The sequence below is a fragment of the Ochotona princeps genome, chromosome X (genome assembly GCF_030435755.1).
Source record: "Ochotona princeps isolate mOchPri1 chromosome X, mOchPri1.hap1, whole genome shotgun sequence".
NCBI lineage: Eukaryota > Metazoa > Chordata > Mammalia > Lagomorpha > Ochotonidae > Ochotona > Ochotona princeps.
This window is the reverse complement of record NC_080865.1, coordinates 27720334-27747698: the sequence shown is the minus strand read 5'-3', so window position 1 is coordinate 27747698 and position 27365 is coordinate 27720334. Positions and strand designations below refer to the sequence as shown.

General features: G+C 42.7%; 1 protein-coding gene across 1 annotated transcript; it reads left to right on the top strand.

The window, feature by feature from the left end:
- The first annotated feature begins 8727 nt into the window (after nt 1–8727).
- On the top strand, nt 8728–25758 carry EIF2S3 (eukaryotic translation initiation factor 2 subunit gamma). The gene is made up of 12 exons (XM_004587822.4): nt 8728–8883; nt 9408–9471; nt 10187–10314; nt 10414–10535; nt 11473–11567; nt 12870–13028; nt 15062–15196; nt 16568–16662; nt 17033–17177; nt 20003–20172; nt 21627–21799; nt 25627–25758. Exons 1-12 carry the CDS (start codon nt 8776–8778, stop codon nt 25688–25690), a joined length of 1458 nt encoding a protein of 485 aa, XP_004587879.2. The 5' UTR covers nt 8728–8775; the 3' UTR covers nt 25691–25758.
- The last annotated feature ends 1607 nt before the right edge of the window (nt 25759–27365 follow it).

Below are 27365 nucleotides of genomic sequence, written 5' to 3'. Positions count from 1 at the left end.
TCCGAGGGTCCTGCTTAAGTGGTTTTGATAGTTCAGCAGTTCTGAATTGCTGCCAGTCTCACCACTCCAAGCATGATGAGGTCGTTGAAGAATCCACTGATGGACAGAGTCCACCTTAGAGTCTCTGTTTGCTCAGTTTTTCAAGGTACCTCCTCCACTTCTAATGCAGCTCCCTGCTTGTAGTCTGGGAAAGCAGCAGAGGATTGCCCAAGTCCTTGGGACCCTGCACCCAAAAGGAGACCTGTAGGAAGCTCCTGGCTCCTGGCTTTGGAACATCGCAGCTCCTGCTGTTATGGCCATGTGGAGAGTGAATCAGCACATGGAAGATCTTTCTGCCTCTGTCTCTCATTTTCTCTCTGTAAATCTGCCTTTCAAAACAAAAAAAACAAAAACAAAAACAAAAACCTCTTAAAAAAGTACCCTGGCGGGCCGAGCCCAATACCTAGTGGCTAAATCTGCCAGGATCACATGTTGGCGCTGGTTCTAATCCTGGCTGCTCCACTTCCCATCCAGCTCCCTGCTTGTGACCTGGGAAGGACGGCTTAGGACCCTGCACCTGGAAGTGTGGGAGTCCTGGAAGAAGCTCCTGGCACCTGACTTCAGCTCAGCTCAGCTCAGCTTTGGCCGTTGTGGCCACTTGGGGAGTGGACCAGCAAACAGAAGATCTTTCTCTCTGTGTCTCTTTTTCGTTGTATATCTGCCTTTCCAATAAAAAATAGATCTTTAAAAAAAATCACCCTGGTAACTTGTTTAAAACGAACATTCTCAGGGCTGGCATTGTGGCATAGTAAGGTAAAGCCATGGCCTATAATGTGAGCATCCCATCTAGGCAGTGGGTTGAGTCCTAGCTGTTCCACCTTCGATCCAGCTCCCTGATAATGGCCTGGGAATGCAGCAGAGGATGAATCAAGTGTATGGTTCCAGGCACCCGCATGGGAGACGTGAAGGAAATTCCCAGTTCCTGACTTCAGCCTGGCCAGCCCTGGCGTTGCAGTCATTTAGGGAATAAAATGGTAGGTGAAAGATCTCCTCCTACTTCTTTCAAGTGCAATTTTTTTTAAGATTTATTCATTTTTATTACAGCCAGATATACAGAGAGGAAGAGAGACAGAGAGGAAGATCTTCCGTCCGATGATTCACTCCCCAAGTGAGCCGCAACGGGCCGATGCGCGCCGATCCGAAGCCGGGAACCAGGAACCTCTTCCGGGTCTCCCACGCGGGTGCAGGGTCCCAATGCATTGGGCCGTCCTCAACTGCTTTCCCAGGCCACAAGCAGGGAGCTGGATGGGAAGTGGAGCTGCCAGGATTAGAACCGGCGCCCATATGGGATCCCGGGGCTTTCAAGGTGAGGACTTTAGCTGCTAGGCCACGCCGCCGGGCCCTTTCAAGTGCAATTTTAAAAAAAACAGTGCATTAAAAATTAAACTCAACATTTGATGCCCTAGTCCTAGATATTCTAATTTATATGACATGCAATTATCCCAGGAATCTGTATTTTTCTGTCCCTTTTTATTTGTTTCATTCTATTTATTTTTAATGCAGAGTTAGAGAGAGAGAGAGATCACTCCCTGAAAGGCCAGAATGGCTGGGCTGAGCCAGGCCAAGCCAGGAGCCAGGAGCTTCCTCCAGCTCTCCCAAGCACCTACACCTACCTGTCTTCCCAGGCACATTAGCAGATTGCTGGAGTGGAAGTGGAGCAGCTGAGAGATGAACTGGCGTCCGTATGGAATGCTTGGGTTGCAAGTGGCAGATTTACACACAGTGCCACAAAGTTGGCCACCACTTCCCCTCTATTTTTAACTATGCAACTGAGGTCCTTGCAAAGCAGCGAAGATGGTCCACTTTGAAATACCTTCCACTGCCAGTAGCCCTTTTGTCTATTTCTTTTTTCATTATTATTTGCTTTTGGTTGCAAACAAAAATTTTTTTAAATCATTTGATTTCATTTTAAGCTACATTTACAGAAAGAAGAGAGAAAAGTGAGAGAAAGAGATCTTTTGGGGCCCAGCGTGGTAACCTAGTGGCTAAAATCCTTGCCTGGCAAGTGCTGGAATCCCATGTGGTGCTGGTTCATGTCCCGGCTGCTCTATTTTCCTTCAAGCTCGCTGCTTGTGGCCTGGGAAAGCAGTAGAGGACGGCCCAAAGCCTTGGGACCCTGCACCCATCTCAGAGATCTGAAGGAAGCTCCTTGCTCCTGGCTTTTGATCAGCTCAGCTCCAGCCGTTGTGGTCACTTGGGGAGTGAACCACAGATGGAAGGTCTTTCTGTCTCTCCTTCTGTCTGTAAAATCTGGCTTCCCAACAAAATTAAATGAATATTTTAAAAGAGAGAGAGAGAGAGAGAGAGAGAGAGAGAGAGAGAGAGAGAGAGAGAGAGATCTTCCATCCACTGGTTCATTCTCCAAATGGCTACAATGGATGGAGCTGAGCCAATCAAAAGCCAGGAGCCAGGAGCTTCTTCCAGGTTTTCCTGGGTGCAGGGCCTCAAGGCTTTGGGCCATCCGTTACTGCTTTCTCAGGGCATTACCAGGGAGCTGGATTAAAAGTGGAACAACTGGGACTTGAACCAGTGCCCATCCAAAGGGATGCTGGCACCATAGGTGGAGGATTAGCTTGCTATGCCACTGCATCTACACTATGTAACATTAGACCTGTTGTCCATTTCTCCTGGTGAGTCTTCAACTTACTGATTAAGACACTGTTGAAGAGACCCAGGTGCCACATTGCCTGGGTTGAGTACCAGCCTCTTGCTCCCATACACCAACCTTCTGCTACTGTGCATGCTGGGGGCAGTGGGATTGGCTCAAGTAGTCTGGATATTGCCACTAACACAGGAAAATGTTTTAACTTTCCAGCTCTCAGCTTTGCTCTGGCTCAACCAGCCCCAGTTATTTACTTTTTAAAAATATTTATTTTTTTTTGGAAAAGTAGATGAGATTTACAGAGAGGAGAGACAGATCTTCCATCCGCTGGTTTACACCTCAAATGACCAGAATAGCCGGAGTTGAGCTGATCCAAATCCAAGAGCCACGAGCCTCTTCTGGGTCTCCAATGCAGGTGCAGGGTCCCAAGGCTTTGGGCTGTGCTTGAATACTTTCCCAGATTACAAGCAAGGAGCTGGATGTGAAGTGGAGCAGGCAGGAGACAATTGGTGCCCATATGGGATGCCAGCACTTGCAAGGCAAGGATTTAGCCATTGAGCCATTGTGCCAGGCCCTAGCCTTAGTTCTCTGTGGCATTAAGACAGTGAACCAGTGAATGGATGCTCTTTCTACTAACAAATAAGTGTGTGTGTATATATATATATATGTATATTTATATATGTATATTTATGTGTGTATATTTATATTTGTTTATAATATATAAATTCATAATAAACTATATTTACAATTTATAATATGTTTAAATATTATCTATCTAATGAATTGTGGTTATAATAAATAATAAATTTATAATATATTTATTTATGTGTACATATAAATATGTCAGTATATACAGAGAAGTAATATTATTTGACATCCAGACTGCTGTTTCAAAAATAGAATTGAGATGAACAGTCATGGCAGTGGGAGACAGGTGAAGAAAGTATTGCACGGGCAAGGACAATGGAGATGGCGGAAAGTGAGCCGACACCGTGACTGCTCGTAGGAAGAGCCAAGCAGAGTCGCTGGATGTAGGCATGAGGTAACGGCAGCATTTCCTCAGTTGTTGAGATGCTGCAGACCACAGGAAGGGTAGGTTTGGAGGGATGAGGAAAGAACTGGGCCCCAGGAGGCTGTGCCAGGGGATCTGATGGAATGTGGAATGCTTCAAGTAGAAGAGAAAGATACTGCAAGTTGTTAAACACTCGCTACCACAAAAAAAGATGCAAAGAACATCACCACTTTAACTGAATATATTTAGCAAGCATATACAAAGCTGCCTGCAAATGAAAATCTGAAAAATAGCACATGTGGGGCCCGGCATGGTGGCCTAGCAGCTGAAGTCCTCGCCTTGCATGCACCGGGATCCCTTATGGGCACTGGTTCTAATCCCATCGGCCTCATTTCCCCTCCAGTGGCCTGGGAAAGCAGTGGAGGATGGCTTGGGACCCTGCACCCATGTGGGAGACCCAGAAGAGGCTCCTGGCTCCTGGCTTCAGTCAGCTCAGCTTTGGCCATTGCGGTCACTCGGGGAGTGAATCAGCAGACAGAGGATCTTCCTCTCTTTCCTACTTTCTGTTTATCTGACTTTCCAATAAAAAGAAACAGGTCTTTGGCTCAGCCCATTAAACTGCGATCTGCAGTGCCAGCATCCGATAGGGACACTGGTTTGAGTTCTGGCTGCTCCACTTTCAATCCAATTCCCTGCCAATGCACCTGGGAAAGCAGCAAAGATTGGTCTGACTCCTTGGGAACCTGTACCAACATAGGAGATCCAAAAGAGGCTCCTGGCAGGCTTAGGCCTGCCCTCCTCCCCACTTTCTCTGTCTCTGTAACTCTGTCTTTAAAATAAATATATAAATTTTTCTCAAACATGTCAATCATGTTTGTGTTCCTAATGAACAAGTCCAGGCAGCAGTCAAGTAGCATTGATGAGGTGAGCAAGGCCCTCATGGCCCAGAGAACCCCAGCCTGAGGCAGTTCTGGGAGAAGATGGGGAACTGTGTGGAAGGAGACGTGGCCAGATAGATATAAGCAATATACTGGGATAAGCCAGATCGAAAAATTCTAAAATTGAGGCCCTGCGCGGTGGCCTGGTGGCTAACGTCCTCACCTTGAATGTGCCTTGATCCCATATGCGCACGGGTTCTAATCCCGGCAGCCCCTACTTCCCATCCAGCTCCCTGCTTGTGGTCTAGGAAAGCAGTCCAGGACGGCCCAAAGCCTTGGGTTCCTGCACCCGCATGGGAGACCCAGAGGAAGTTCCTGGCTACTGGCTTCGAATTGGCTCAGCACTGGCTGTTGCGGTCACTTGTGGAGTGATTCAGTGGATGGAGGATCTTCCTCTCTGTCTCTACTCCTTTACATATATATATATATATATATATATATATATATATATACACACACATATATATGTATATATATATACACACATACACACACACATATATCTGACTTTGTAATATAAATAATGTTTAAAACAAATTTCTAAAATTGTTACATATTGACTATCAATAAAGTTGAAACAAATGTCACCATGTGAACAGAATCATTTACTTGGAAATACAAGGACTCTTTTTTTGTTAAAGATTTATTCATTTTTATTACAGCCAGATATACACAGAGGAGGAGAGACAGAGACCGTCCGATGATTCACTCCCCAAGTGAGCCGCAATGGGCCGATGCGCGCCGATCCGAAGCCGGGAACCAGGAACCTCTTCCGGGTCTCCCACGTGGGTGCAGTGTCCCAATGCATTGGGCCGTCCTCAACTGCTTTCCCAGGCCACAAGCAGGGAGCTGGATGGGAAGTGGAGCTGCTGGGATTAGAACCGGCGCCCATATGGGATCCCGGGGCTTTCAAGGTGAGGACTTTAGCCGCTAAGCCACGCCGCCGGGCCCAATGCAAGGACTCTTGTAAATGGAAACATTAAAAAGAACATCTTCAAATGTTTATCACTTCTCAGTTCTTTAAGAAGCAGTGAAAAGGGCCCAGCGTGATAGCGTAGTGGTTAAAGTCCTCACCTTGAATGCACCGGGATCCCATATGGGCGCTGGTTCTAATTCCAGCAGCTCCACTTCCCATCTAGCTCCCTGTGGCCTGGGAAAGCAGTCGAGGACAGCCCAAAGCCTTGGGACCCTGTACCCACATGGGAGACCCAGAAGAGGCTCTGGGCTCCTGGCTTCAGATTGTCTCGGCTCCGGCCATTGAGGTGGCTTGGCGAGTGAATCAGTCGATGGAAGATCTTCCTCTCTGTCTCGCCTCCTCTCTGTATATCTAACTTTGCAATAAAAACTAAAATAATAATAATAATAATTCCCCAGTCATTCTGGAAAAACATTTTAACTTAAAATTTTTAAAATCCAAGCTCAAATTTATCTCAAAATTTCAAATATAAATTTACCATAGCAATTTGACAATTAGATATTTACCAAAATAAAAGAAAAAAATCGTACACAAATGTTCATTTGCACCAATATTCACAATAACACAAAAATAGAAACAATCAAAATAATTGGTGAGTAATCCAGTAAAACGTGATACGAAATTATCTGGCACAATAAAAAAAACAACGTGACACAGGCTACAGCATCGATGAACGTCAAAACCGTTATGCTAAGAAGCCATTTAAAATACAAAACATTGCATGATTCTAGTTAAGTGCAACACACAGAGTGTGGAAACATGGCAACAGTGTCCACCTGCTGGCTGCCTTGATCTGTGAGTGGGACTGGCGGCTGACTGACAACAGACAGTAAGGATATTTCTGGGATGACAGGAATTCACAAAATCTGCATTGTGGAACTGGTCACGTCTTGTAAGTTTATTATTTAAAATTACTGAATTATGTGTTGAAAATAGACTAATTTATGGCCTATAATTGTAATCCCAATAAACGACTTTTTTCTTAATTAATTAAAAAACTTTTTAAACTTTTACTTTGTAAGGAAGAGACAGAGCTACAGAAAGACGGCCCATCCAGTGGTTCACTTGCCCAACACTGCAAAAGGCAAAAGCAGAAGTCTGGAACTACATCCAGGTCTCCCAGGCAGATGGCAGGGATCCATGAACTTGAGCCATCCTCGACTGCTTTCAAGGGTGTGCACTTGAGGAATCTGGGTTGGCAGTGCAATAGCTGGGACTCAAAGCAGGTACTCCAATCTGGCATGCAGGCATCCCAGGGGGATAAGCTAACCACTGCTCCACACTGCCACCCCTTACTTTGTTTTTACTTATTTCAGCGACAAAAGACAGAGAAGGCTTCCTATACATTCAGAAATCTTACCTGCTTTACTACCCAAACATCCTTGTCAACAGCTGGAGGTGGGCCAGGCTGAAGGCAGCTGCCAGAAACTCACCCTGGGTCTCTCACACACATGGCTAGAAGCCAAGTGCTGCAGCCACCGCCTCCACCTGAGCAGGGAGCTAGTGCCAGGGGTGGGGGGCACACTGCGGCGTGCAACAGGAGTGTCCCAATGAGAGGTTCAACTGTTAGGCTGAACGGGTACTCATCCATTTGGTGCTTAGTTCCTTTACTCTCAACGTTCACGAGGTGTGAGGTTATAGATGATAGGTGAGAGGTGTTATCAGTGCTTGGGGTTCAGCGGCAGTGGTACTGTCTCTGTGTGAATACCCTAAAAAGCTGACCTCTGAGGCCCAGCTCTGCTACTTCAGGCATGTTATTCTGCCTGTCAAGCATTCTGACCTCTCATATGTAAAGTGAGATTAATGCTATGTATCTCATTGGATTGCTATGAGGATTAAATGAAGTTAATACTCATGTTTAGTTGGTGCCAATAATTGTCAACAAAAATATCCCATGATGTTTCTCACAAGTTTTTGGTGATGAAGCATATTATATTTATTTTAATGGATCTTATTTTTATTAAGATAGAATTCATATATCCAAAGACACATTCTGTTAACTGGTACAATTGAAGCTGCTTTTAGGATGTTCATCCACTATACTCTAACTGCAGAACACTTTGATCAGCTAAATGTTTCTCAATCAGCTGCTACAGCTTCTGAATGTAAAATAAAAGGAACTAAATACCAAATAAATGTCTACCATCACTTAGCCAATCCAAGTACTTACTGAAATGTAGCTTCCTGTTTTAGGTAAACTGCTGTACCTAGAGTTTGGTGATTTTCTACAACACGTATTAATTTTTAGTTTACTTATTTAATGACCACAGACAAGGTACTTGCTTACCTCTCCTAATATTTTTTTTTTCTAGTGAGGACGCATGGTTCTTAGAACAGTCGTAATGCAGAAGGAAGAACAGAAGAACAGAAATCACTTCCTTTCAACACAAAATACACGAAATAAAAAAAAAAGGAAAAGGGGCACAGGAAAATCTGAAAGTCTTTTAAAGTTTAAAACATCGATTTATCGGTAATCATGCCGTTAAAGCGTTGTCTTCCTGAATCCACTTTTTTTTTTTTTTTTTGAAGCTAACTTCGGACGCTCTTACGACAGACAGCTAGATTCAATCAGACGCTAGGTTCCCGGAGTACGCAGCAGAACGTCACTAAGCACCACCTCCTAGCCTGGGAACCGACTGCGGACTATGTTCCCGCCAGCCCTGCGCTTCAGCAAGCATCCGCGCGAGGGCGGGCTCACACGCGCCTTCCTCCTGGTGCAGTCGTGTCACAGGCAGGCACTGAGCCCGCACTCACCGAGCCTCATTAATTTATAGAAATAGAATTTTTTTAGGAAACAAACGGGGGGAAAAGGAAGTATTTGCTCCTCCTACTCTTACACCCTAGATAAAAGATTCAGGTTCGGGAAACCTTTGGAACCCCCCTCCACAGTGAGCGGAAATGGCCGCTCCCGGCGCTGCGCATGCGCGTCTCGTCGCCGCGCCTCCAGAGGGCCTTTCCTTTGTGGAGCTGCCCTCAGTGTTGCCTGCGCAAAAAGCTGGCAGGTCTGCGACAGATACAGTCCGAAACGCTGTACTGATTTATATTTTTTTTGTAAGGCTGCTGGTAGACACTGCGAAGGTTGAGACAGAGAAAAGTCCAAGAATTGAGGCCACTGCTGCACATTTGATTCTTTTTTTTCCGGGCCCGGGCTCTAGTCGGCCTGCCCGACTCGGCTTCTCCGCCCCGTGCAAGGGACCTGCGTACTGTCATGCGGCTGCCGGAGCCACTTCCTTCCTCTCTGGGCAACATGGCGGGGGGTGAAGCTGGAGTGACTCTCGGGCAGCCGCATCTTTCTCGGCAGGATCTGGCTACTTTGGTGAGCTTTTGCTTTGGGAGGACGCGGAGTGAGAATGGGAGTGGGGATGGCCAGGCCTCCTTGGAGGCGTGGGGCGAGGCAGTGCCTAGCTGTTGGAAGCATGCTTCAGGACGGAGCGCCGGAGCTTGGCGCGTTCAACCACCTGCTCCACGTCCAGTCCGCGATCTGGATGTGGCTTTCAGATCGTGGAATTTAGGGCTCCTGGAGCATCTGTTTAATTCTCAGTGTTAAATGTCGTTAAGGTTTCATCACTGAGAAGCTGGGGTGGAACTATCTACATTGGCCTCGATGCTTACATTCGAGGGTTTCAAGTCCCGGGTCTCCCGGGCTTCCCCTACTGAGCGCGGATGGACCCTTCCTTGTATAACACTGAAGGTTTTTAAGCACCAGAGTACAGTATTTCTTACACGGGAAAGGCGCTGTAGCAAGTACGGGCTGTACAGGTAGTGGTGGTGGGCTTCAGACAGCAGGTGTAAGCCTACCTTTTACATACAGTGTTTCAAAATACATTTATTTTGTTGCAGGATGTTACCAAGTTGACCCCACTTTCCCACGAAGTTATAAGCAGGCAAGCCACAATTAACATAGGTAAGAGAATAATCTCTACAGACTGGACTTGATCTCTAGCAAGTCATTTTGTAAAAATATAATTCTCTCTGAACTTTCACATATTCAAGAGCGGATGGTGAGCCCTTGTGAGCAAAGCACCTCCTAGACTCTTAAGAAACCGAATTTTGCTCATATCTAACTTACAGGCTGAAGGAATACATGAGGCATTTATGAGCATCAGGCACTGCTGGAACTTAAGAAAGAGGTGAACATGTGGCCATACCTGTCACACTGGATTATTGCAGGGGAAGGGCTTATGGAAGTTTTATTTGATATATAAGCTGTGATTAAATGGTTTTTTTTCCCTTTTAATTGGCATCTAGAATTTGAGATATTATGTTAACTGGGTTTAAATTTTAGACAATTACAGTCTGCACTATTTCTTGACATACAAATATTTTCTACTTATTTTAAATGAAAGTAATCTTTATTTGGTTAAAAACGAGTGGATAACTTTTATTTTTCCTGAATACTTCTAACTAAGGTTGTTAGTTACATGGAAAATTCCCTTCAAGTCTATAACCAAAGCAAGTTTGCAGGAGGAACATTTGCACAGAAGAAAAATGAAAGTCATTGTTGGTTTTATATTGAGACTTTACTGAGAGCTTGGGCTCTGAGTTCTCCACTCACACTATTTGGAAAAACGCTTGATGTGTTTGCACGGGAGCTAACTCCTTCTGTGCTTTGTCTACAGGTACAATTGGTCATGTAGCACATGGAAAATCCACTGTTGTGAAAGCTATTTCTGGAGTTCATACTGTCAGGTTCAAAAACGAGCTAGAAAGAAATATTACAATCAAGCTTGGATATGCAAATGCTAAGGTAAACTGTGTGCTGTGCAAGTAAGAACTATTTAAAAGCTGTGTACAAAACAAATGCAAATCTTTTTGTTGTTGTTGTTGTTTTCACTGAAACTTGTAGATTTATAAACTTGATGATCCAAGTTGTCCTCGCCCGGAATGCTACCGGTCTTGTGGAAGCAGCACGCCTGATGAGTTTCCTACGGACATCCCGGGGACCAAAGGGAACTTCAAACTAGTCAGGTGATTCTGTGCTAAAAGCACTATGCACTTTTTATACCATTGGCTTTGTGCTTTTTGAAATACAACAGTGACTTCGGTTGCTGAATGGCTTTATTTTGCCATGCTTTTTATTTTACTTCCTTTACTGAAATAGAATAATTTGAATTCAGCTACCTAAACAGGTTAAAATACTTACATACAAATTCTCTAAACTTGAAATGTCAATTAAGCAGACTGCAGGGATACAATTGCTTGGATTTAAGGGAATCATTTTCTAGGCTTACTAATTTCTTTTGGACAGCATTGTTCCTGTTTATTCAATAGAAGAGAAGCAAGGCTATTGATTGCTTCTTTAAAACACACCTTATCTTACTGAGCATGGCTGCACGTCCTGGTTGTGTGTCAGGTCCCGGACGTGTGTCTAGTGGTGGGTCCTTGCTCTGTAGGGAAATTTTAGATCAGGAACAACGTTGGCTGTAAGAGTGCAGAGGCAGGATGAATATTTCAGTGTAATTTTTTAATTGATAAAAAGTAAGCATTAGAATTTTCGGTAAACGTAGGGTTAATATTACTGAAGTCCCCCCCCTTATTTTTCTTCCTTAGCTTTTTGTTGGAATCACTGGTCCTGTTTTGTTGTTGTTGTTGTTGTTGTTGTTGTTGAAATTTTTGGTGTCTTGTTCATTGACGGTTTTTTACATTTTTGTATTATTTTTTAAGAATATTGAGTTTAAACATTCAGCTTTAACACTGAAGTGATGTCTTCAGTCTTGCATTTTGAAAGTGGTGCGTTTGTCTCATTTTGATCTTTTTCCTGGGCAGAGATCCCAGCTCTGGAAGCACCCAGTCATTTTCTAGCTGTAAGGATTCGTTCCCCAGTGACTGAGCTGTAGGCACTCAGCGTCTTGCGTGCTTGACTGCCGCTGGACCGCAGGACTGATTGTCCTTTCTTGCTTGTTAGACATGTTTCCTTTGTTGACTGTCCCGGCCATGATATCCTGATGGCAACCATGCTGAACGGCGCGGCGGTGATGGATGCAGCTCTTCTGTTGATAGGTCAGTATGTCTCTCGGTCCAAAACAGGGTGCTTATGGGGCCTAAGGCCTTTCCGAGCCACATGCGTTACTTAGGGGTGACATGAATGGGAACTAACTCGTCATCTAGGATGATGGTTGGCCCAGCTATCACAAAGTACCCAACATGGTAGACCTGAGCCTGAAGGCTTCTGAGCATTCTGAAGATATTATCACCCCCCCTAAAAAGAAGAAAAATAGCAGTTAATGCCTTTTCCCTTTTTACATCACATAAGGTGATGTATTATTTAGTTGGAATTTATATGGAAAAGTGTGTCTGGGTTTTTCTGTCTGAGCTGTCTACTTGTAGAGGTATATGTAGTAGTTTTGTTTAGGTGTAACCTGCTCATTAAAAGTGCTGAAGTCTAGCCCAGAGTTACTCTTGTGAGCTTTGGAGATTTCCTTGCGGTGGTGCCTGCGTTTTTCAGTGAGCAGACTAGCACAGCTCAGCATTGCGACCTGGGGATGGTGGGTGCTGGGGTGATCAGCCAGCACAAGCCTGCTTGGCTGCCTTGCTAACGCTCTGCCTGCCTGCCAGGGAGCAGCCTCTGGGTAGATACAACCCTTGGACGGTGTTAAATGTCTCTCCGTCTTAACTTAGTCAGTGTGTGCCTCTCAGGAGTCTGGCTGAGCCAGAGGGCTGTCCCTGACACTGCAGTTCAAAGCTCAGCGTAGACCCCAAGAAGCCGAACTTGTTCATTCCGGGCTTCTTAGCACTGGACTGTGAGTGGAAACCAAAGGATTGGGAAGCCGCAACCCACCCCCTCCCCCCCGCCCCCTGGATACAGGAAAGGGGGGAAGAAAAGGAAAATTAGAAGCATGTGTCCCACGCACTCCCCTTCCCCCATGGCTGGACCATGTCTACACTCATCATTGGTCCGCATGGGCTTGTATCCTTGCCAACTATGTGAACAACATCAAAATTTAAAAAAAAAAAAAAAAAGACATTGCGAAGCCACAGGGAATGCTGCCTGAGGAACAGGAGCAGGAGCGACAACAGGTGGGTGCTGCAGGGCTTGGCTCAAGCAGGACTAGGACATTACAAAGTCCGCTGAAATGTCACCCTTTTTTTGGTATTGGTGGTGGCAAAATATCTACCTAAGGCACCATGTTAGCCGTTTGAAGCGTGCCGTTTCACACTGTCTAGTTGTAGAGCTTCTTTGGCACGACAGGAAAGCCCATGCACGTTAAGCAGTCACTCCCTGTTCCCTAGCTACCAGGAATTGCATTCTCTAGGCTTGCCTATTAAAACATTTTCAACCATATTTTTCTCTTCATCACCCAGCTGGTAATGAATCTTGCCCTCAGCCTCAGACATCTGAACACCTGGCTGCTATAGAAATCATGAAACTGAAGCATATTTTGATTCTACAAAATAAAATTGATTTGGTAAAAGAAAGTCAGGCAAAAGAACAGTATGAACAGATCCTTGCATTTGTACAAGGTAAGAAATTGATAACTTGATAAATCACATAGAGGCATTTCATCTATCAGTTGCTCAATTAGCTTTTAATATGAGAGATTGTTTTAAAAATCACATAAGCTTACAATTCAGCCTTTTTTTTTTCTCTGCCTGCTGCTTGTTATAGACCTGCTATAACTAGTGGAGTTGGGCGGGGGAGTTATATATATTTAAGATTCATTTATTTTTATTGGAAAGTCAGATATACACAGAGGAAAGCAGAGAGGAAGATCTTTCGTCTGATGATTCACTCCCCAAGTGACCGCATTAGCCTGAGCTGAGCCAATCCAAAGCCAGGAGCCAGAAGCCTCCTCCAGGTCTCCCACACGCAGGTGCAAGGTCCCAAGGCTTTGGGCTGTCCATGACTGCTTTCCCAGGCAAAGAAAAAAATGGGCCAGCATTGTGGTATTCAGTGTAAAACCAATGACTGCTGTCAGCATCCCATATGGTTGTAGGTTAAGTCTCTGTTGCTAGGAGCCTGGGCACCTAAGATGGAGTGCTTGGACTCCTGCCATCCGTGAGGGGTGCTGATGGAGCTCCTGGCTCCCAGTTTGTGCCTGGATCTGGCCACTGGAGCCATTTTGCTGTGATCCAGTGGATGTACAGTCTCTACCTGTTCCTCTGTAGCTCCAACTTACAAATAAATGATTAATCTTACTTAAAAACAAACAAAAACAAGTAAGCAAACAAAAAATACCCAAGGCTAATACAGTCAAGTATCTATAAGATGAAGATGTCTTCTTTAAAATGAAGACCGGCTGCTAGAAAAAGGAGACTTTAACAGTTTGGAAAATATTTATCTAATTTAGTAAATAACCTCTGTATATCTGACTTTGCGCAAAAAAAAAAGTAAATAAATCTTTAAAAAAAGGAATAAGTTTTGTGTTTTTTCTTTTTTTAAGATTTATTTATTTTTATCTCACAGGCAAATTTTACAGAGAAGGAAAGAGGGAGAGAGGGAGAATTTACATCTTCTGGTTGACTCCCCAAATGGCTGCAGTGGCCAGAGCTGAGCTGAGCTGAAGCCAGGAGCTTCTTCCAGGTGTCCCACATGGATGCAAGGGCCCAAAGACTTAAGGCATCCTCCCCTGCTTTCCCCCAGCCATTAGCAGGGATTTGAATCACTAGTAGAAGAGCCGGGACACAAACCAGTGCCCATATGGGATGCTGGTGTACAGACTGGAGAAGGATTAGATTGCTACTGCAATGCACCAGCCCAAAGAATACGTCAGTTTGATTAAAATCTAGTTAGGTTTCTTCCATTTCTTTGATTAGCTTCCTTGACATATAATTAATAAACAAATATTACGTGTGTCGACAGTCTTTGATTAGCAGGGTCTGTAGTTTTATTTTGACATTTATTGGGGAGTTAATTACATGTTATCAAAAAGTTTTTCAACTAATAAAGTCTTCTTTCCCAAGACTGTTAGTATTTTTTCTTTAAATACTTTATCATTGGACCTGGCGCAGTAGCCTAGCAGCACGCACCAGGATCCCATATGGGCGCCGGTTCTAATCCCGGTGGCCCCGCTTCCCATCCAGCTCCCTGCTTGTGGCCTGGGAAAGCAGGGAGCAGTGGAGGACGGCCCAAAGCCTTGAGACCCTGTACCCACTTGGGAGACCCAGAACTGACTCCTGGCTCTTGGCTTTGAATCGGCTCAGCTCCAGCCGTTGCGGCCCCTTGGGGAGTGAGTCAAGGGTGGAGGATCTTCCTCTCTGTCTCTTCTCTCTGTATATCTGATTTTCCAATAAAAATAAATCCTTAATAAATAAATATTTTATCATTTTATTGTTAAATATTCCTAACAATTTTTCCCTTAAATGAAACAATATCAATTTTCAGGAATAAAAAATAGAAGCTTGTCGCTTTAAATAGTTTTCGCTTTCTGCCTGTTGCTGCATTTGTGTGGTGGTCTTGACCCCTCTTTTAATGATGATGTTAAGTGTTTTTATTTAATAGATGCATAGAGTATGTTTTGTGAAAATGAAGTTTTAATCTTAATTCTGTCATTCAGGTACGGTAGCAGAAGGAGCTCCCATTATACCAATTTCTGCTCAGTTGAAATACAATATTGAAGTTGTCTGTGAGTACATTGTGAAGAAAATTCCAGTACCCCCTCGAGATTTTACTTCTGAGCCCCGACTCATTGGTAAGTGATGGGAGGCCTCTTTGCCTGGTGTTTCCACACCTTGCTGACTCTCTAGGGGTGCTACTTTCCACCTCCTGCAGAGATCTGGATACACCCTAACTTGTGCTCACTTCAGTGCATATATTACAACTCGAACGATAGAAGCAGGAAAATAAATCCTAATTTTTTTTTTTTCTGAAATCTGTTAATTCCGTTTAGATTGGCCATTCTAGACTGTCTCACTGGGTAAGGGACAGAATCTGGGAATATTAGCAACTTTTAACCTTGTGCTGAGTGAGATACTGTCAAGTTGAGGAAATTCAGGATTCTCTATAGAATTATAATTCTTACAGATATTAGTGTTTCTGTATAACGGATTTCATTGTCGCATTCATGCAGAGCCAGTATTGATCGAGTCATCTTGTGATTCCTACATGGAAGTGTGTGAACTTTTTCCCAGCAGTTCTTTCTGCCACTGGGGGCCTTCACGTGGGGCTCCTATGTCTTTGCTGGGCAGTGTTCTCTGGAGGGAGCCAAGTGCAGGCTACCACAGACCTAGAATTATTTTATGGTTATGAAACAGAAGTCATAATATAAGCAGAGCAGAGGGATGTAAAGAGAATATCCACAAGCTCTCTGCCTTTCAATTCTAGTCCCCTAGCCCCCAGAATAGCTGAAGTGAATATTTGATGCATGAGGATCCCATAGCTTTCTCTCTTTATCATGTGTAAGCATTGACAGGAGTTTGCTTCTATGACTTCTAAAATCTTGAGATGTTCAAGTCCCACATATAAAATGGTGTGTTCACAGATACACCTGTTCATAGCCTCCCATAGCTCTTAAATTGTTTATGTATGACTGGTAAGAGCTAATATAGTATAATTGGTATGTAAATAAATTTTATCCTGTGTTTAGGGAAGTAATACCCAAAGTAGCTTATACATGTTTATATAGTGCCAAGTATTTTTTTTCTGGAATGGTTTGATCTCTACTTAATTAAATGTGTGGATATGGAAGGCAAGTTGTACATATGTTTAGTTTATTTGTAGAAATGGGATTAAATACGCTTGTTTCAGTTTTTCCTCCTTGCTGGTGTATGATTGTCATCCTCTGGATCATTAGGCACAGCTCTAACAGTCTTCTTAACTTTGTACAGTATTTCTTGGTGTGTGTCTACCATTCTGTGTCACCTGTTTATCAGCTTTTGAGTTACTAGTTTGCCCATCATAGAGCTGTGATAAGCATTGAAGCAATAATAGGAGACTTTGGTAGAAAGTCATACCCTTGTTATAAATCTTAGATGGCTACCATGTTAGAAAAGTTGACTTGGAAAGTACTGTTTCTACTAGAGTTAAAATGAACAAAATTGACTCTAATTTGTTTTACTTTTAGTAATTAGGTCCTTTGATGTCAACAAGCCTGGTTGTGAAGTTGATGACCTTAAGGGAGGTGTGGCAGGTGGCAGTATTCTAAAAGGAGTGTTAAAGGTAAGCTAAATCTTTGTCTTGTGCTGCTTATTATTTTATCCCCATCTTAATCTGAGAGAAGTCTGGTCAGTTATAGAATGCTTTCTCATGGGACCTGGTGTTTGACTTGTTTGCTCTTGGTCTTTGACATGTGTCTGGCATCTGCATTTGTTGCTTCTTTAGTGCAGAGCAGTTTCTGTGTTGGCGCTTCACTTCTTGGGTGGTGGGTGCTTAGAGCAGGTGGGGAATCTGACTTTGATGATATCCTCTACATCTTACTGCTCTTTGAAACAGGAAACATTGCTGTCTGTTTCAGTTCTGTTTTGTTCTTGTTAGAACACATGATGGTTGTGTTCCGCGTTAAGTGTAAGTACTGACTATATGTTTACAGGTGGGCCAAGAGATTGAAGTCAGGCCTGGCATTGTTTCCAAAGACAGTGAAGGAAAACTCATGTGTAAACCAATATTTTCCAAAATTGTATCACTTTTTGCGGAGCACAATGATCTTCAGTATGCTGCTCCAGGAGGTCTTATTGGTGAGTATTTTCCTCTTTTCCCTCTCTTTAAATTGTCCCATATTCTTGGCACTTTTCATGGGAAATGGGATTACTCGGAAATCTTTATTTATATAGTGGCTAGCTATTGATTTTAGGTAGTAAAATGGTTCTGTGTGTTTCTGAAAATTTTAAACCTGGGGCCGGCATCATGGTATAGGTGGCTAATCCTCTACCTGCAGCTGTGGCATCTCATGTGGGCACCAGTTTGTATCCCAGCTGTTTCACCTGCCATCCAGCTTCCTCCTAATGAGCTGGGAAAGAGTAGAGGATGGCCTAAGTGCTTATGCTACTGCACCCATGTGAAAGACCTGGAAGAATCTCCTGGCTTCAGACTAGCCCAGCTCCAGCCATTGCAGCCATTTGGGGAGTGAACTAGTAGATGCAAGATCTCTCTCTGTAACTCTGCCTTTAAAATAAAGAAAAATCTTTCGGTTAAAAAAACAATTTAAACATAGAAGGTGTTGGCATTTGTCCCGGTAGTTAGAATGCTGCTTGCACAGCCTTGTTGCACGTCAGCTTATATCTGATGCCTGGCCCCAGCTTCCTGCTAATGCTGATGCTGGGAAGCACCATGATCCTGACGCGCATGCAGGAGGCTTGGCTTAACTTGCTGGTTCCCCAGCTTCAGCACCCGCCGCCCACCTGGCCCTGGGCGCTTACCAGCATTTGGAATATGATCCAGCAAGTGGGAATTCTTTCTGTGTCTGCCTTTCAAAAAGTAGATTTTTAAAAATGAATCTAAAAATACATTTTTGTTTGGTATATACATCCCTTTAAAAAAAAAACATGAAAAAGTCATTTGTCTATTGGTGACAAAGATCAGGATCAGAGGCTGGTGTTTTTGTTTTGTTTTGTTTGTTTTTGTTTGTTTGTTTTTAAGATTTGTTTCTTTTGGGCCCCGTGCAGTGGCCTAGCAGCTGAAGTCCTCGACTTGAACACTCTGGGATCCCATATGGGCACAGGTTCTTATGCTGACAGTCTCACTTCCCATCCAGCTCCCTGCCTTGTGGCCTGGGAAAGCAGTCGAGGACGGCTCAAAGCCTTGGACTTGTGTGGGAGAATTGCACCTGTGTGGGAGAACTGGAAGAGGCTTCTGGCTCCTGGCTTCGGATCGGCACAAATTTGGCCATTGCGGTCACTTGGGGAGTGAATCATCAGAAGGAAGATATTCCTCTCTGTCTCTCCTCTCTGTTTATCTGACTTTGCAAAGTCAGACTTTTAAAAGATTTATTTATGTCTGTTAGGCATATATATGGAGAGAAAGATCTTCCATCTGCTGATTCACTTCCCAAATGGCCATAATGGCTGAAGCTGAGCTGATCTAAAATCGGAAGCCAGGAGCTTCTTCCGGGTCTTCTGCACTGGGTACAGGTTGGGTCTCAAGGCCTTGGATCATTCTGCTTTTCCAGGCCATCAGCAAGTTGCTGGATCAGAAGCAGAGCAGCCAGGGCACGAAGCAGCACCCATATAGGATCCCAGTGCTTGGAGGTGTAGGATTAGCCAATTGAGCCATCTTGCCAAGCCCGAAGATTGATGTTTTTATCTGCAGGTTCACTCCCCAAATGCCTGTGGCACCACTGGCTGGGACATGATGAAGCCAGGAGCCTTGAACTCTTTCTAGATCCCCCACATGGGTAGCAGAGGCCAAATACATGGGTCATTTTATGCTGCCCATAGACATTAGCAAGAGCTTGGATCAGAAGTGGAGCAGCCAGGACTGAAACCGGGGTTCATAAGAGATGCCAGCATTGTAGGTGGCAATTTATCCCATTTTACTAACAGTGCTGGCCCCAGTAACTCCTTTTTAACACTGACAATAAGTTTTCTGATCTAGCATTTAAAATACGTAATCATTCGTTTTTGTCTATACAGTTTTGGGGTAGAGAATAGGTGCTTCATGTACAAGTATATCTTGCAAATAGAAAGTCACAAATGTCATTTGAATAATGTCAGATAATATTCACACAGAGGTGGGAATAAAAGTTGCATCGTATAGGAATTGCTGAAATAAGGATTTTTCTAGTTTCTTACAATGTAGTATATGACCTGATACCCAAATAAAAGGCAGAGTCAGGAAGAATCAAAAGTATTGTAACTTGGGATGAAAAATATACATATATATCTGGTAAAGTACTTTATTCTTCACCAAAAAAGTTGGCTGTCTGGTTTTTGCCCATATAATTCGTTTTTCCATTCTGTCCTGTGATTAAGGCTTTACTGCGTACAGTTTTATGTTTCTTCCCAAATAAGAAGCTCTGGAACCTTTTTTGTTTTTTAATGTAAGTTGTAGAGCTCTTGAAATATAATAATATAATGATACCCTCCATGTAGCCACCACTGAGCTTCAGCAGTTGGTATTGCTTTGCCAGTCTGGCTTCATCTTGTTTTCTTGCCCTCCTTCCCTCAAAGACACACAGTTAAAATATTTTGAAGTGATTCTTGGGAACTGTGTGTAAAGTCGTCAAGCTGTCCTTTTATCAGCCTTCCAGCAAGAAATGATATGCAAATATTCTGCAAATGTCTCATTAGGAGTTGGTGTCTTTTCAGTGTTCGTTAATTATATTAAGACTCACTTTAAAATAGTTTATTTGCTTGCAGTTCAGATTGGGAGATCTGTTTTCATTTGTCCATTGAACCTGTCAATTTACAATTCTGTTTATTTAGGTAAAACAGATATTTGCTATTCCTTTGTACCTATTATGTAAGTATGAAAATGAAAGAACTAAAATGTATAGCTACATGCTTGTTGACTTTCTGAGTATTTTAGGAAATAAAATGCTGAATTGTATTATTTTTTATTTCAGGAGTTGGAACAAAGATTGACCCTACTTTGTGCCGCGCTGACAGAATGGTGGGACAGGTGCTCGGTGCAGTTGGCGCTTTGCCAGAGATCTTTACGGAATTGGAAATTTCCTATTTTCTGCTTAGACGCCTTCTAGGTGTACGCACTGAAGGAGACAAGAAGGCCGCGAAAGTAAGTGCTTGTTATAATCTTCGAAAAAAGATGACTTTTAAAATTGTTCAAGTGACATAAAATTTTAAAAAGGCATTTAAAATTGATTTTCTGAAAACTGAGAATTTCTGTATAGCTATCAAAATGAAAGACATTTACAGAGACAGAGGGAGAGGGAGAGAGCTGCTTCCATCTGTTGGTTCCCTCTTTGAATGGCTGCAAAAAGCCTGGGCCGGGTCTTTCACGTGGGTGGCAGGGACCCAAGTACTTGGGCCATCTTGCATTGGCTTCCCAGGAGCATTAGGAGGGAACTAGATCAAAAGCTGGGCAGTAGGGTTCAAACTGCTAACCCACTGCACCACAGTGCCTAGTCCCATATGACTTTTGTGTTCAGTGTCTCAGTAAAAACATGTTGAAGAGACCATTCACTGCTCCCTTTCCCTTACCTTTGCAGAAGTTTGTGCAGGTTGAACATCCCTCATCCAAAAAATCCAAATTTGTTTTAAAAGTCCAAAATTTTTCCGCTGCTTTATAAGGTGCCTTAAGTGAAAATTTTCTTATTTTAAAAAGACCTCATATGAGGAACTGCCATCAGAACACATGTGCACTTGAACTCCAGTTCCGCCTCTTAGATACCTCCTATGTGTCCGCAGATGTTCTGAAATCAAACACTTTTGGTGGTTTCTAGTTAATAGGGGATGTTGCACCTGTATTCAGGTTCTTCTTTCTTTACAAATCTGAGTACATTAAAACTTTCTTATTTAAATATGAATCATCCTTAAAAGATAACAATCCATTAAAAGACATTAACTGAGTCCAGCATCTTGGCGTAGTAGGCTAAGCTGGGTGCTCAACTTTTTTTTTTTAATTGTTTACGTAGTTGAGGAATGCATGCCCATGTGGACTTCTGGTCAGGGTAGCGAGGAACGAGATACAGAGGAAGGTGGGTAGGATATATGTTTCAGGTGTGTGAGGTTTATTTTCTCTCCAGTGTACACAGGGGAGGGGAGAGAGGGGACTGCTTGTTGTCAGACTACACCAGCCACCCAAGTATGGGGGAACAGTCCTTTGATAACGCTGTAGAGACCCCCGATGTGGGACAAGTGATCCAAGGGTGTTATTTGAGTGGTATTGATAGCCCTAAGATGTTGTTGGCTTCATTTCATCAGGGTTGAGAAAATATTTTCAAGGTGTATTGGAATTTTTAGAGGTCTTTATGCTTTGTTTTCTGACTTAACTTTTCAAAGTGAATCTCTTGTATATAAATAAGATATGTCAAATAAATCTGTCTGCCACATAATGTTCGTGGAAAATGGAATCAAAAGAGAAGTTGTTTTGATGCAGGAAGTTCTTGAAATCTATAACATAGTTTTCAAATAATATGAAATTTTTGAAAGTAACTGATAAATTCCCACTCATTTTTGGAAAACACTTCCTTGATTTTGGAGCGTTATTTTTCCCCATTATTTCCCTAGGTACAAAAGCTGTCGAAGAATGAAGTACTCATGGTGAATATTGGATCCCTGTCCACAGGGGGCAGAGTCAGTGCTGTCAAGGCTGATTTGGGCAAAATTGTTCTGACCAATCCTGTGTGCACAGAAGTAGGCGAAAAAATTGCCCTTAGCCGAAGAGTGGAGAAGCACTGGCGGTAAGTTCATTGGCCTTCACCGCTGTCTAGTGATAAAGACACACTTGCCGGAAGTTCTTTGGTGGACACGGACACGGGCACTCTTTGTTGGAAACAGAAGTTACTGGCTGTGTGTCAGGTATTTGAATGACTTTGAAAGCTGTATTTGTAGCGGTGATCTGCAGTCCCATATTTTAATCCTGGAAATCACAGTTGGCTTCCCTTGCTCTTAAGACACAGCATATGCAAAAACTAGTAAATATTTCAATTCCTTGACTTTTGAATGATTTTGCTTCAATTTTTTTTTTTTTTTTGGTTTATATTTTTATTTCTGCTTTTCTTTGTTACCTTTCTAATGGTTTTAAAAATTCATACAAAATATTCACAGCATTCATCTGTTTAGACATAACTGGTTGGCTGGTAACACCTGAATTTCCCACATTTCACCACCAATTAGATTTGCTTTTACTTTAGGGTAAGGCTATTAAATCTTGAGATATCTAGCTTTTTTTTTTTTCCCATTTATTTATTTATTTATTTATTTTTTAAATTGTGACAACTTTATTTCCTTGCGTTTCTTTTTTTTTAACATATATTTTTATTGCATTTCCTTTTTTTTAAAACTAATTACATTGCATTATGTGATACATTTTTTTATGCACTGAAATTTCCCCCTCCCCTCCCCAAACCCTCCCCCCATGGCGGATTGCTCCACCTTGTTGCATTTCCATAGTTCAAATTCAGTTGACATTCTTTCATTGGAGGTATTTACCAAGCATAAAGTCCAGCATCTTATTGTCCTGGTAAGTTCAATGGTTTCTTGGTGAGACCATCTCTGGTCTGAAGGTAGAGCCGGCAGTGTATCATCCCAATCAATTAAAAGTCCCAACATAATATTTCCAACCATTTACAACATTATGGCATTAATTGACATGGTATTGATTAACCAATATGTTAATAGGAAAATGCAGGTTCTCAACCACAACCTGTGACTTCTTCATAGACATTTCAATTTTGGTTTATATTCAACCGTGTTCTATACACCTTAAAATGGCTTAGATTGCTATTCAGCTGTCTCATGCCTATTTTAATTTTAGTATTTAGCAGTTTATAGCATTGAAGCACGTTTTCGCTGAACCTGGCTGTTTTTCAGGTGGTCTAACTCTATAATTCTAACAGGATATATGTCAACAGTTTAGGTGAGCATGTTTAGGAGGGGTGTGCAGAGAAATCTTCCATACCCCAGTGAGGAGTAACTAATCTTTGTGTCCCACCCAGTGAGGTATAAGTGCATCCCCGCTGACCATTTCCTGTCTGTTTCTAAGCTTTCCTTGTTGTTCTCTGTCTATCTATTCTAGTTTTGTTTGTTTGTTTTGAGGGGTTTCTGGAGCGCTCCTGATGGTTATTACGAGAGGGGGGTGGGGACCCAAAGGTGGAAGCAGGCAAGGACCAGAGAAAGCTCCTCTCCCTAGTCCCGAAGGAAGTTTACTGTTCTTCTGTTTCTGCGGACCGCTTAGGGATCCTGGTTGTTGTTCCGATGACTTTGGAACCTGCTAGGCAGGATTTGGGCTTCTTCCATCCCATGTGGTAAATCCAAATGGGGGTGGTTGACCTCAGAGTTCTTGGTCTCCGAAGGCACTCCATTTCCCCGTGGTCTCCTTGGCAGTAGGGATGTAGTCCTCGGTGCTCCTTGGTGAGGATCTGGGAGTCTTCAGGATTGGGATAAAAGCCTCCTCCTTTCCACCTGCTCCACTCTGGGGTCCCCCCCTGCTCTATGCGTATGACCTCCTGTTAAGAGGTTGTTAGGATTACTCCTGATTCCCCCATATGCCTTTGTAGTTTTGCTATTGTCTAATGCTAATGAATTTTTAAGAATTAATTTCACACTTAACAGGAAGAGTGGAAACATTGAGTGGATGCACACACATTTATTTCCACGTGAATTTTTCTGAACTTCTTAAGGAGTTTATATTTACTTAAAGGCATTCAACATTAATGCAGTGTTGAAATCTGCAGTTCGTATACCACTTTTTACCATTTATCCTAGTGATGTTCTTTGGGCCTTTAGAATCAGGGATTACATTTAATTTTCACATGTTTGATTTCTTTTAAGATTTATTTTTTATTTTTTCACTAAAAAGACAGATACAAAGAGAGAAGAGATAGAAAGGAAGGTCCTCTGTCCACTGGCTGCAATGGCTGTAGCTGAGCCATTCTGAAGCCAGGAGCCCGGAGCCTCTTCCGGGTCTCCCACATTGGGCACAGGATCTCAGTTGGGCCATCCTTGACTGATGTCCCAGGCCACAAGCAGGGAGTTGGATAGGAAGTGGAGCAGCCGTGATATGAACTGGCATCCATATGGGATCCTGGTGTGTGCACGGCGAAGACTTTAGTCACTAGGCTACCGCACTGGGCCCCACATGTTTTTTCTAATCTGAAATTGCTTCAGCCTTAAGTTGTCTTGACATTCGCAGTTTTGTACCGTATGACCTTGCACTGTGTAGACTTTTCTCCATTAGAGTTTATCTGGTGGTTTGGACACCGGGGATTAAATGCAGGATATGTGTACTTGGCAGAAGTATCTGAGTCTAAGTGGCAGTCATGTCTCCTAAGGGAATCAGGCTGCTCATCCTTGTTCACCATATGGTCAAGATGCTGTACGTCCTTTGCTCTAGGGCCTCTTTCTCCCAGGGAGGAGACCCTTTGGGTCTACACAGCCTGCTGCTCTTCGCACCCCACCCTCTAGGAGCTAGCAGCCACTGATGACTCTGCCCTGAGCTGAGCTTGCCTGCATGATGACTGCACGTTAGCGCTCCTCACTCCGCACCACCGTCTCCACTACCTCACATTTTTCTTGTGACATTCTTTCTTCATTATTGATTGGCCTCCCTAATTGTAATAAGTCATTTAGTCAGTTATTAAGGAGTCCTAATGTTTTTGATAGATTATGAACCATCACCATCTGTTTTCCTGTGCCAGTTATCCAAGCTGCCTCCTGTGTCCTTTCAACATGTCTCATCCATCTTTTTTTTTTAAAGATTTATTTATTTTTATTACAAAGTCATATACGGAGAGGGGGAGAGAAAGAGGAAGATCTTCCGTCCAATGGTTCACTCCCCAAGTGAGCACAACAGCCAGTGCTGCGCCGATCCAAAGCCGGGAACCAGGAACCTATTCCAGGTCTCCCACACGGGTGCAGGATCCCAAGGCTTTGGACCGTCCTCGACTGCTTTCCCAGGCCACAGGCAGGGAGCTGGATGGGAAGTGGAGCAGCCAGGATTAGAACCGGCGCCCATATGGGATCCCAGCGCGTTCAAGGCAAGGACTTCAGCCGCTAGGCCACGCCGCCGGGCCCCCATCTTTTTTTTTTTTTGCATTGCTATAATGGAATGCTCAGTGGAAGACTATATAAATAATCCTGCTTTGTGGTGATTTAATGTCCATTCGTTTTTGCTGTTGTGGAGGTATACCATTTACTATTATAGACATGATTTTTGGAGGATTTTAAAATTGGTTTAATAACAAATTTTTTGAAACTTAGCATGAAATATATTATGGTCACTTGGTTGAATGCTACATTTGCTGGATTAAAAAACATTTTAAAGCAAAGAATCTTTTGGGACTGCCTTCTGATATTACAATAGGATTCCACCCAAATCAACACTCAGATTTCAAGTTGAACAAGTACGTATTAAAATTTTGGAAATACCGTCTGATTGATGCTTGTATTCTTCAGAATTGTGACTTTTATCCTTGTTCAGACTTAGGTAGTTTAACGTACTGAAATTCTGTGAAATGATTGTGTAATCATTATAAAAGTGATAATTTCTTTCATTTTCATTTTACAGTTTAATTGGCTGGGGTCAGATAAGAAGAGGAGTGACAATCAAGCCAACAGTAGATGATGACTGAAGAATCCCCACTGAATAATAACATTTTGATGAAGTTTCTCTTATGTCATAGGGGTATATTTTCACAGCTCATTACCTTGGTAGGTAGCTGTAAGGTTATTATTAGTTAGTGATGAAAATTTAACCTCTAGTACTGTATAGAGTCTACAATAAATGTATGAATTCTTATCATGTTGGATCAGATAAAATGATGGATCCACATTTTAGACAAAATTGATCATGCTGAAATAATGTCAAATTTATACTTCAATGCAGGTTAGAGATGAAACTTTGCTTACAACCAGCCTTTGTTGTATCACACGTACCATTGAACCTGTTTCAAATAAAGCTTTTCATCCTTCTTGTCCATGATTTGTCTTTGAGTAGCTCCAGGCTGCAGTATGAACTTGGAGATGTAGGATATAGGAGATACAGGGTCTGCTTGAAGACTAGCCTCACCCTGTTTGTCCCCATGGTTTATTTTGCTGAAGTGTTGAAATTTGAGTGAAAAGGCAATGGGGAGATTCAGATGGCATCCTTCAGAGGATGAGTGCTCATTCCCATGGACAGGCCCTTCTCATCCTCCCCGTAAGGACCTCAGGTGATTTTAGTAGTCTTTGGACCTTTCAGAAGATAAGGGCTGTTAGAAAGAGGTGCATCCTTTTGGTTCTTATTCCTGTACTGTGCTTTTAAGTTTATTTATATTTTGCATCATAAGAGTATGATAATGGTGGTTCTCAACTGTAGCTGACATTAGAATTGCTAGGGAAGCTTAAAAAAATCCCACGGAGATTCTGCTTAAGTTGGTGTGAGTTATAGTTTTTGAAACTTTCTGTTGTTGAAGAGTGACATAGGCCTGTTATATAAATAGCAAGTTTACTGATTCTTTGTAGTCTGATAATATTCTGAATTGCTTTTCTCAAAGTGGTATTGAGATGACATTTAATACCAGTAATATTGTGCTCTTTAGGATGTTACTTGTTCCTATGGGTCATATATAAGTTTTTAAGTTTCTAGGAAATCTATTAATGTCGTATACTTGATTGATTTTGAAGGGTTGTGTTGTAGCGTGAGGAAAATACATTTAAATAAAACAGATCTAAATCAAGCTTTTATTTTTTATCTGACATTTCCCTATGTGTTTCATAAGCACTTTCTAGAAATTCTGGAATAAGATCCAAAGTATTGACTAATACTGTAATTAATCTCATCTCAATTACAACTGGAAATCTGTGGTACTTAATGTCACATGTATTTCTACAACTTTGAGAAGCACTGTGGTAAGTGAAATAGGTATATATAAGTACGAAAACAACCATATTTTCTATATATTTCGTCTATATATATATAGGAAAGGCAGATTGACAGAGAAGAAGAAACAGAGAAAAAGTTCTTACATCTACTGGTTCACTCCCCAAGTGGTCACAATGGCCGAAGCTGTGCTGATCGGGAGCCAGGAGCTTCTTCCTGGTCTCCCACGCTGGTGCAGGGTTCCAAGGTTTTGGGTTATCTTCTGTTTTTTCCAGGGCACAAGCAGGGAGCCTGATGGAAAGTGGAGTAGCCAGGATCCCAACCGGCACCCGTATGGGATCCTGGCACTTGCAATGCAAGGGTTTAACCACTGAGCCATTGCACTAGGCTCACAGTCTTGTTTTTGTACAACTAGGAGGCAGTATAAAGATTTGAGCAAAAGGTGT